The sequence below is a fragment of the Knufia obscura genome (genome assembly GCF_036327395.1).
Source record: "Knufia obscura strain CCFEE 5817 isolate CBS 148926 chromosome Unknown scaffold_4, whole genome shotgun sequence".
Lineage (NCBI taxonomy): Eukaryota > Fungi > Ascomycota > Eurotiomycetes > Chaetothyriales > Trichomeriaceae > Knufia > Knufia obscura.
Window position 1 is genome coordinate 1,963,040 of NW_027042690.1, and position 11,612 is coordinate 1,974,651.

General features: G+C 51.0%; 3 protein-coding genes across 3 annotated transcripts; 2 read left to right on the forward strand and 1 right to left on the reverse strand.

The window, feature by feature from the left end:
• Positions 1-890: 890 nt before the first annotated feature.
• Positions 891-1,635, forward strand: PMZ80_004677 (uncharacterized protein; the record flags this gene model as incomplete). Its single annotated transcript, XM_064873101.1, has 3 exons — positions 891-1,062; positions 1,116-1,192; positions 1,246-1,635. 3 exons carry the CDS (start codon positions 891-893, stop codon positions 1,633-1,635), a joined length of 639 nt encoding a protein of 212 aa, XP_064731759.1.
• Positions 1,636-2,257: 622 nt separating this feature from the next.
• PMZ80_004678 (uncharacterized protein) lies at positions 2,258-6,700 on the forward strand (the record flags this gene model as incomplete). The annotated part of the gene is made up of 1 exon (XM_064873102.1): positions 2,258-6,700. One exon carries the CDS (start codon positions 2,258-2,260, stop codon positions 6,698-6,700), a length of 4,443 nt encoding a protein of 1,480 aa, XP_064731760.1.
• Positions 6,701-7,666: 966 nt separating this feature from the next.
• On the reverse strand, positions 7,667-9,490 carry WDR6 (WD repeat-containing protein 6; the record flags this gene model as incomplete). Its single annotated transcript, XM_064873103.1, has 1 exon — positions 7,667-9,490. One exon carries the CDS (start codon positions 9,488-9,490, stop codon positions 7,667-7,669), a length of 1,824 nt encoding a protein of 607 aa, XP_064731761.1.
• Positions 9,491-11,612: the final 2,122 nt, after the last annotated feature.

Genomic DNA, 11,612 nt, shown 5'->3' on the forward strand with positions numbered 1-11,612 from the left:
TGCACACCGTCTTCTCTCAAGAAGGTTGCTCTGGTTTCCTTGCATGTTGAAGAAACGCACCCTGCTGTTTCGAGAGGTGTCATCTCACTTGTGAAACTTGCGGAACTGTAAATACACCGGACCACGTTCGTAGAAGGTCTGGGATTGGTGGCGGAGGTCATACATCTCGAAGCCTTGACTTGTGCAGTCCTTGATGACAACAACATCAAATGGTAGCTTGAGATAAGAGCGGCTGCTTGCAGTAGACCTTACTAGCCACGGACTAGACTTGGTGTGAGGCAAGTTTTAGTTGCGAGATATGCGCCGTAGCTCAATTGGCATGATTGTTAGCTTACGACCTACTGCTTGTCACCGCGGTGCCGTCGCAGAGCCAGTTGTCCGACCAATCCGGAGGTAGATTGTATTCAACATGCTTGCGATATGCGACAGAACAGCAGATTTCATAAAGAGTCGTCTCCCAGCATGCGCGTTGCACGGCGCTTCTCTTTCTTTCTTTCCAACAACAGCACCCATCCATCGAACCAAATACTCAGTTGACACATACCAACAAGAGACATCATTCCTGCTGTTAGCACATAAGAATCTGTAAGTTGCACCTGCCTTCCTTCATTTCGCCTCGGATCGTTCTTCCCAGTTCTCCACAAAAAGAAGCAATTGGTGAAGGTCGACGCTGCCGCACTTCCTTCTCGTGTCTTGTCACTGCCCCATCAACTTCTGCGCCGCTACCCACTGCTCTTGCCACAGCTTGCGCACATCCCACCTCTATTTCTACTTCGTCACCCGCTGCAGAGCACAACGACAACTCACCACATCTCCAAAGCTTGCATCAGCTAATATCGATTCAGACCACAGCATCAAGCTACAAACTACCAAACATCCTCTCTATCAAAATGTTCGTCCAATCAGCTCTGGTCGCATCGGCCTTCGTGGCTCTTGCAAATGCCCAGACAATCGAGACATTCAGCGCTTCCTCGGTCGCAGCTACAGCTACACAGTCTCAGTCGATGCCACCAACGGCAACTCAGGGCTTCAACACCAACAATGTGACCTCTTCCACAAAGTGTGAGTGATCTGAATTTTGCTCGTGTTACGACTCCTGCTAACATTGCTTACAGTCGACTGGTGTCTTGCTCAGCTCAACCAATGCCCACAGATCTGCGGTGGTGCCGCCTCTCTCAACGACTGTGACAGTGTAAGTACACACGTGGGCTTTGTTCAATCGGACTTTGCTGATCAACTCTACAGACCACTCTCACATACAACTGCGTCTGCCCCAACGGAACAGTGCCAGACTCCTCGGCCTACACTCAGACTCTCCCGTTCTACATCTGCCAAGAGACATATATCCAGTGTATCAACAACAACCCCAACGATGCCCAAGGTCAGGCAGCTTGCAAAGAGCAACAGCAGTGCGGTACCCGCAACGCCACAGCTGAGGCTCTCCAGCAGACTGGTTCAGCAAGCTCCAGCACCGCTTCCTCAACCGGAAGTGCCACAAGCTCCGCCAGTGGTACTGGGAGTGCTGCTTCCTCAGCTGCCTCAGCCACCGAGAGCGCTGCTCAAGCTCCCATGACCACCTACGCAACTGGTGCCTTCGCCGCAGTCCTCATGGCTGCTTTCAAGCTCATGTTGTAAGCAAGCGTCACTACAAGACTTTGGTACGGCACATGGTCATACACTTCTTGTCAATAAACACATTATTGGACATACTGGCATCAAGCGACGTGTTGAGCAAGGGAAGAAAAAAGCAGGCGCATTGGTAATTGAGATGGCTTCCATTCACAGCGTGGTAGTGGCTTATGTCGATAACGACTTCTAATGGGATATGATCATGACGGTATACCCCGAGGATCACGATTAATGGTTCGATGTTTTCATCTGCATGAATTGCAGATTCCTGTCATTTAGCGAGGCGTGTATTGAGCGAAGCCTAGGCGGCATTGAGCAAGCAATACCAATGATATTCTACACATCATCGTCCTTTCTGCTGTGAATTCATCTGTTTCGCTGATTTGCACATGCGCCACCCAGTACGGCAAAGATAATCAACCAAGAGGCAATCGCGTGTCGCGTCCACGCTAGGACATTTTGGGTATGGTAAAATGCAGGTGTTAGCGTACCGGCACCTTCCCGAAAAGTACGTTTCATACCCTCCTTCTGCCTGGCATGATCTGCCACAACCTCGCTTCTTCTCCTGCTATCCTTCCGTCCGTAAGCATCATCAGGAGAACGCCCGGCTGCTGATGTTGGTGACGAGATGAACGCCCACGATGAAGACGTTCGTCCGACCAAGCGTCAAAAACTCGATGCCAAGGGGACGGCAGCCGCCACTAGTCAGCCTGGATATCTCACATTGGCAAGACGCCTCTACACCATTAGGGTCAACGACGCCGAGGTCTACAAGCTACTTTTGAAGCAAGGCTCTTCAAATGAGGTCGAACTGCTCGAGATCTCTGGTACCTCGGACAATCTCCGTGCAAGTATACGAATACCAGGATTGAAGTCAACAAGTGAAATTGCCGTTGATCATGTCTCCCGGGATGATGCTGTCTTCATATCGTCTTGTGTCCAACTACCTTCCACTATGAAGACGACCAAGAAGGTCCACGACCAGCCATTAGCACAATGCCTCTCGACTATCACCATCAAAACCTCAGTTTCTATGCTCGAGCTAAATCTGCTTTGGCATGACTCGGTCTACCCTCGAGAGAGGATTGACGATAAGTTGCGCGCCTTACTGACTCAAACCCATACAGGAGAAGAAATGTCAGGCTTGACGTCCGAACCAGCTAAATGGGATGTCAAGGAGTTCTACGACAATGTTCACATTCCACCACCAGAAGATGTCGCTTCACTAAAGCTGGATAGTGTCCAATGCAAACTATATCCTTTCCAGGACAGGGCCACACGGTGGATGTTGTCGAGAGAAGGTGTACAGGCTGAATCGTCAGGTCAGGTTGTGAGAAAGCCCGAGAGCATGGAAGAGCTACCACTTGACTTTCGAGAGGTCGTTGATGGTGATGGGCGTACTTGCTATCTCAGTAAAGCTTTGAGTGTTGTCACTTCATCCCGAGCAGATGTGCTTTCGCGTTTCGGTTCAATCAGAGGTGGCATTCTTGCAGAAGCCATGGGGCTCGGCAAGACTGTCGAGATGATTGCTCTGATGTGCTCCCACGCCAAACAGCACTCGCCTTCGAGGCCTGCCAACGTTGATAAGCTGCGGGAAACTGGCGCTACCCTGATAATCACGCCTCCGACAATCCTAGAGCAGTGGAAGCAAGAGATCAAGGAACACGCACCAAGTCTACGCGTCTTTCACTATACTGGCATCAGGTCCTATGCCAAGAAAAAGGAGAACGTTTTGGACTTTCTAGCCGACCAGGACGTCGTGCTTACGACATATAGTGTCATCGCTTCGGAAATACACTACGTCCAGGAGAAGCCAGATCGTGCACTTCGCAACAGGCCTCGAAGAGAGCCACCGAAGAGTCCTCTTACGCAGCTGTTGTGGTGGCGCTGTCTACTAGACGAAGCACAAATGGTCGAAAGTGGCGTGTCCAATGCTGCTATTGTGGCACGGCTCATACCCCGTGTCAATGCTTGGGCTGTGACAGGTACGCCACTCAAGCAGAGTCATCGTGACTTGTATGGGCTTTTACTGTTCTTGAGACATGAGCCATGGTGCCAATCTACACGTCTATGGGACCATCTTGTCTTCCACCATCGAGATCTATTCCGCCAGCTGATTGGCTCAATTGCCTTGCGGCATAGCAAAGAGCTTGTGCGAGAAGAGCTGCGCATTCCTGCTCAGTCGAGGAAAGTGGTCACTATGCCGTTCACAGCCATTGAAGAGTCGCATTACGCACAGTTGCACTACGACATGCAACAGGATTGTGGGTTTGATAGCACTGGAGGACCGCTCGACGGTGAGTGGAATCCCGACAACCCAGTTACCATCGACAAGATGCGGACCTGGCTACAACGGTTGAGACAGACATGTCTGCATCCGGAAGTTGGAGGACGAAACAGGAAGGCACTTGGCAAAAGAGGAGGTGGTCCACTGAGGACAGTGGCGCAGGTATTGGATGTAATGATTGAGCAGACTGACAGTATTGTGCATACCGAGCAGAGGAATGTTCTTATGGCCAAGGCCGACCAGGCACGACTTTACGAGCATGCCAGAGAATCTCAGATGGCTCAAGACATGTTCAAGAAGGCGTACGCAGAGGCCACAACCTTCGTGGCTGAGTGTCGGACAGTCTTGGCTCTTGAGCTAGAGAAGTCAGAGTCATTGAGAAAGGACAAGGCCGAGCAGGTTGCAGATACCGAGACCGAGACTGAAGAAGTAGAAGAGGATGCAGATTCAGCTTTGACTACCGCTAAACAACGACTTCGGGCGGCTCTCGAAGTGCAGCATATCTGCACCTTCTTCGTCGGCAACACTTACTACCAGTTGAAGCAGCGAGCGGAGTTGGAGCTCTCGCCACCAGAGCATCAAGCTGAGCAAGCGCATACTGATAATGCGGCTGGAGCAGTGTCTGCAGATGAGGCTGTCCATGATCAGTCGGTCGTGGTTAGTCATGGCAGTAAGGCATCAGAACACGAGGAACAAGTCAAAGCCAGAATTGCTGAGTTAGAAAAGCACGAAGCTGATGCGTATGAGGAAGCTAAGAAGATACGAACGGAGTTGCTGGCTGAGGTACACCGGAAAGCCACCAAGCGGATCAAGGCGATCCGTGCAAAGAGAGACAAGAATACCTTTACTATCCTTCCCAATCTCGAATATTCTGACGACGACGACTTTGGTGGCATCGAGAGCCGCAAAGTGTTCGAGAAGCTGTATCATTATTGTAAAGCTATGAATGAACAAGCAGAGCGGTTTCAGAGCATGCGGGCAAAGATGACCGACATGTTGTGCCGAGTGCTCATTGACGAGGAGGAAGGTGTGGAGCTCACAGGAGAAGAGTATGAGGATTCTACCAAGCATCAGGACGAGATGTATGTGGTCATGGAGATGCTTCGTGCTCTGTTCGCAGATCGAAGTGACGCTATTAGCGGTCAAGAGAATCTGCTGCTCAAGCAAGAGACAAAGCAATTCTTGAGGTCGGCTAAGGAAGGAGAAGGACCAGCTCCGGATCTCATGATCAAGCTTCTTGGGCAACGAGAGAAGGTCCGTATCGATCCTTCACAGCAAGGATCATTACGAGGCATCACGAATGAGATCAGATCTCTTGCAAGTTCGCTTGAGTGGCAGGAAAGTGTCAGCACAAGAGCCAAAGCTGAACTTGTCATCGTCAACAGAATACTGCAGCACGTTCAGAAGCTTCAAGCAGCACAGGCCAAGTCCATTAATGCCCTGGAGCAGGAGGTGAATCTATTCAGGGACACGATGAATGCACGTCTAGACTACTATCGAGCACTCCAGGTCATCTCTGATATGGTCGCGCCAATCGGCAAGGAAGAGGATGTCGGCAAGCCAGTAAACCAAGCGTGGGTCGATCGATTGTCCGGCGTCGAAGAAACAGCAGCCAAAAAGCTGTCCGTTGCAATGTCGAAGAAGCGATACCTGCTCCATCTCAGGAACGAGCAGAGTAGCGACGGCGAAGCAAAGATATGCACAATCTGCCAGTTCGAGTTCGAAATCGGCACCCTCACAGTCTGCGGCCACCAATTCTGCAAAGAGTGCATCCAGCTATGGTGGTCCGAGCATCGAAACTGCCCAGTCTGCAAACGTCGTCTACAGCTCACTGACTTCTACGACGTCACATACAAGCCCACCGAGCCCGCCAAGGAGTCCGCAGTCGAAGAAACGGCCGTATCTGGTCCGTCTTCATCCCAACCAACACAGTCTAACACAATCTACACCACCATCTCACCGACCACCCTCTCCCAAATCAAATCCATCGAACTTCGCGGCTCCTCCTACGGCTCCAAAGTCGACACTCTAGTCCGTCATATCCTCCACCTCCGCAAGGCAGATCCCGGCTCAAAATCCATCATTTTCTCCCAATACCGCGACTTCCTCGAGGTCCTCTCCAAATGTCTCCGAGCCAACGACATCATCCACAGTAAATTCGACGAGCGTGACGGTATCATCGATTTCAAGAGTAACCCAGCGAACGAGTGTTTCCTCTTGCATGCCAAGGCACATGCCGCGGGACTGAATCTAGTCTGCGCTAGCCATGTCATACTCTGTGAGCCGCTGATCAACACCGCAATCGAACTGCAGGCTGTTGCGCGAGTCCACCGGATCGGACAGGTCCGCGAGACTTGTGTCTGGATGTATATTGTGGAAAATACAGTTGAGGAAGCCATCTACGAGATATCCGTCAAGAGAAGGTTAGCACACATGGATAGTAAGAGTCGGGATGTGAGTCGGACGGTTAGTCGTGCTGCGACGCCAGGTGTGGAGAAGGGTGAACTCGCGATTGAGGCCGCGAATGCGAAAGAATTGCAGGCTGCGGATTTGAGTAAGATGTTTGCGAGTGGGAAGGCGGGTGGGGAGATGGTTGATAGGGAGGATTTGTGGGAGTGTTTGTTTGGGAATGCAAAGAGACGAGCTGGTGCGAGGCCGGCGAGATGTCTAGGTGATTTGCCGGCTGCATCTGCTGCGGGTCAGGGTCATGGTGTTGTCGGAGCTGGGAGTGAGATTGCGAGGCATTTGAGGGGTGAGGCTGCTGAGGGAAGGCGGGAGGTCTGATGCTGGTGAATATCGTCTAGAGCTTAGACTGGGGGAGGTCTGGTGTTGACATTTTGTCTGTTTCAATTAGCGATCTGTATGTATCTGTACTGTTGCAGGCATGGAGATATCTGAACAAATTGATCGCTGGGCAAGAGTGTGCTTGCTCTAGCGCATTCAAAAATAAAGTAGCCGAATAAATTTGGTTATCTGGTATGATATCCCACCATTGGGGACGCAACATGACCAGAACTTCTACTGCCCTTAATTATCTTTGACATCCCATGAGAGACCATCACGCCGAATCAAACGCTTATGTCTGCAATATTTCTTCCTCAAGACCATCGCTGCAATGAAGCAGTCAACCCAGGCACATGCTGCACGACTCTGATTATGCGGTATCATTCGAAGCAGTACTATAGCAGACAACTGCCTAGCCCGGAGATCGCCTATCCTGATCTTTAAACAGAGTGGACATCTCCGGTACATCTCTACAGGTCGTTCTAATGCCTACGACGCCTAAGAGTTAAGAGAAGAAGTTCAAGTTTAAGCCTTAATACCCATATGAACTCAGCGAGCCTAAGATAGGTATAAAGGAAGTCTACGATCATGCAGCCGACACTGACCTATCAGGCGGTTGACAAAATAATTGGCCCACTCCCAATGCGGTCAACCGTATTGTTAGGGACCGGCTGTGCACTTCTAGGCATGCCCAGCTCGCCCGTAGAGCATCTCTAGCGCTTGCACTTTAGGTCTGAAGCGCCTAACGAGGAGTGGGCCAATATTTTGTCAACCGCCTGCTATGTAGACAACTGACCACGTTCCAGCTTCTCGAAGACTTCTTTCTTGATCATTAACCGTTTAATATCACGTCCATCTATGATACTTTTGATACTCTTCACTAAGCGCAGTTTCGATCATTCACTCCATCTCGAATCTCCTGACCCTGGACCCAGTCATTTGACTTCACTCCGTCCTCCGCCTACCCTATACACCCTCCAGTCTCGGTACCTCCACCTCCAAAACCTCCATTCCGACCCCCACTATCATGACCTGCACTGACCGTATATCGTGGTCTACGATGCCACTTGGGTCTTTCTGCAGAATCGCAATACCACTTATATCCGCCACGTTGGTGTACTTTTCCTCTAGGAGGGTGATGTGTAGGTGCTCTAGATCTTGCCCTGCCTCGCCGGCAGTGCCCGTGCCTAGGCCCGCCGAATCGGCTGTCGCTGCTTCGACCGCACGCAATGCCGCTGTGTCGACTTTGACATGCCAGGAGGCTACGATCTGGTCGTTTCCCGCTGTGATGAGTAGGAAGTGTTTGTTTTGGAAAGGTGAGCCAGAATCGATAGCTGAATCGGGGACTGCGACCTCAATGACGGCGAGTGCTGTTAGTGCTGCGGCGTGGGCTTTTGGGATAGTTAGGGTTTGGAATCTTGGTTTGGTGGTTATGGTTGGAGGCAGGTTTGAAGGGTCGTGTGTGATGGTGAGTGCGAGGCTGTTGTCGTCGCCGCCGGTTGTGATGAGGGTGTGGTTGGGGGTTAGGTTTGTGGCGGCCATCGCTGTGATGCTGTTTTGGTGGACTTTGTGCGAGGTTGTGGTGGGGCTTGATACGAATGGGCTTGATTTCTGGTCGGAGGTTGGGGTTGCTGTGAGGAAGCCGTTTGTGGCTCCGATTAGTGCTCGAGACACGTCCGTGGTTGAGGTAGGAAGGAAGTGCGCTTGTGTCAGGCAGATTGTGCCGAGATCGAGTTGGTGTAGAACTGTGAAGGTGGCAGCTTCGGTGTAGGCTTCTGGTGAGTATTGTATTGTCTTCACTTTGCCGTTTGAGAAGGCTGCCACGATAAGGAGGCTGTTGTCTCCGGGACCGCCTTCTTGTGGCATAACATCGAAGCTCATTATTCGTGCGTCTGACTGCTCGTCTGTTCTTGGTAGAGCTCCGGCGAAGACGACTCCTTGCCTGAGAACTGGTATCGGTGATAGATGCCATGAGAACATCTCCTCCATGCCGGCTGCACTTATGAGTGTTGAACCATCAGGTGAAAAGTGGAGATCTTGCAGACCTGTCGTGTGCTTTCTGATTACCGCAATGCTTTTGAGGTTTGGCTCGCCTTCGTCATCCATATACTCGAACAACCGAATGTCTGTGTCTTCAGAGCCTGTTGCAACAAGCCATTTTGAGCCACCAGTGTAGTGAACCGCCAGCGCCTTGATCTCACGGCCATGCCCACCGGGTTGGATAACTTTGTGATCGGCTTCGGTCTGCTGATAGGACATGAACGTCCCTGCTTGAGTCCACACGAATGTGCCTGCGTCGCTGGTCGACTCGTCGGGTCTGAAGTGCCAGCTTCGGTGCGCGCCGCCGCAGGCGACCGCCATGACTTGTGTTTGATTCATCTCATCCCAGACTACGAACTGCTTGGAGCTGAAGCCGTAAAGAAGGAGTTTCGGGACGGTGCCCGATCGGTTAATCACTTTGGCCCCTTCGATGTTTGGGCCAAGCGGCGGCGTTGCTTGATGGACAATACGAATGTGAGCTGGGGTTTTCTTGTCATTCTTCTTATCGAAGCGCCCTAGATCAAGTTGTAGCGCACAACACGTACCGTCACGCCCAGTGGTCAAGAAGAACAGTTCGTCGTTTGAAGAGTTAGGCGCTTCCTTCAGCACAGCAATGCTTGTGACGGTATCTTGCCCGTGAACACGACGTCGGCATATGGTAGGAGAGGCAAAGGCGATACGGTCATTGATATCAGTGAATACTGCTAATGCCCCAGCTCGAGACCCGAGTAGTAATATTTCAGCCGCCATGTCGAAGCACGCGCTTGTTGTTTCGAAGGTCTCTGGTAATGTGATGGAAGTCTGGGAAAACTCTGTCCTGTGAGTGTCCGTCATTACCCAGATGAGTTCAAGGTTCTCCTTCCCGAAATAAGATAGAGCCACGCAAGCACTCAAAGTCGTTTGTCCCCGTCCGACCTCAGACCAAGCAATCTGGACAGTAGAGACTTTCGTCGAGCGAACTTGGCATACATCGCGCGGCTTCAGGGTTTTAAGATCGAGGACGCAAAACATCCGCTTCGAACGATCGACAAAATATGCATGTTGATGCGCCAAACTTGACGAAAGGACGAAATGCTGAGAATCGGTAGACTGCGCAAGAACGTGCCATGAGCTTCCCATTTCATGGATATCGCCTCTAAGCAAAAGTCCAGAGTCCGTAGTGGCAATGATCTGATTTGTATCATAAATCAGGTATGATTTGAATACAACAGTCCTCTGGCTGCGAACGATTTCCGCGGAGACATCGTCCTGAGACAGGGGATGAATAGCTTTGAATGACTGGGCGAGTCGAGTCGCTCCGAATTTTGCGTGCCCGTCGACCCCATAAGATCGCTGGACCACCTGTCCATCCGCGCCTCCAGTGAAAAGCTTTATATGACGCTCGTCGCGCAAGTGGCATCGAGACCAAATGTTCTTTCCTGAATGGTGGCGATCGATATACCTGTTTGTGAGAGCATTCGACTTAGACCGGCCAGAGGAGAAAACTTGACTGGCCTCGAGTGAGAAAGATTCGGCTTGCCCATCCTCGCCAGTCGACAGAAGAAGTACACGAGAGTCACCTTCCGACGCTTCAGAGCTCAAAATGAAGTCTACGCTCCATATCCTCGAAAGATGTGCCCATATCATGGTCGAACTGTCTTCGCATCGTGGAAATACCGCCTTCATATCTTCAACCATTTCGCCATGCCGTGTAAGGGAAGGAACGGTCTCGTTTTCGATGCCTGACACGTCCCAAATGTGTATGGTCCGGTCATCGCTGCAAGTTGCCACTATCCGGTAGTTGTTGTGACCCAAGCTGAACATAGGAGATATGCTCACCCCAAATATCGAGCCACTGTGACCGCGATACTCACGCCAGGGACACGCCTCCCATGTTCCAGTGTGCTGGTTGAACCTGCAAAGCCATATCAGCAATTCGCCAAAAGCAGTGCCCGAAGCAACGATGAAACTGTTTCCATCTACTTGCATAATATCGGCGCTGTAAATGAAAGTGCTCAGGCTATCACATCGAACCGAATGCTCCAGTAGTTGAGTTACTGGGTTAGCATTGACTATGCACAAAGCGTTGTAGGATGTCAGTAACAGCACAGAAAGGCTATCGGACGTACATGGCTTGATACAGAGAATCCAGTCTTGGAGCGAACAGATATGTATAAGTTCTATGCGTGCAGACGGTACATCCGTGCATTCGAGGTTCAAGCTCAGGACCACCCACGCTATCTGACGGCCACCGTACACCAAGAAATTGATCTGGCATGGATTCGCCTTTTTTTGGTATCCAAGATTGACAATTCCATGGATTGCTTGATGCTTGAGTACATCGATCCTGCAGAGTGAATGGCCGTGTGTCAGGCTGTGTACATTAAGCAGGGTGCCCTCCCCGATCAGTAGAAGGTCGACTTCTGCATGCTGTATGCACTCAACAGCGGTGACAGGCAACATGACAAATACCAAATTGGGATGTGTGGATTGCGTGGCCATGTAGCGAACCAGGACCACCGGGCGATGGGCTGGTGGTGTTCACACAACCCCTGCCATCATAATGTCGCTGCTGAACACCCGTAATACTGATCAAGACATCGACAGTATGATCGGTAATTGATGAACTATATTGACTGGCGCTTGCGCGACGGATCACGCAATGCAACGATTTGTGCATGTCCAGTACGTAAGTGATAGTGTCGCGGAGGTGAAAATTGCGTCTGGAAGCCACGCCAAGACGAAGCATCTGCCCCTGCCCTCACCCTGGTCCTAGGACGCGCTTACTCCATTGGGTAACGCGTCACTTTACGCGTTGATGTATTCACTTCTTCTCAAACTTACTTACATCTGAGATGACCATTAGGGAGTTTCGTGAATGATCAAATCAGGT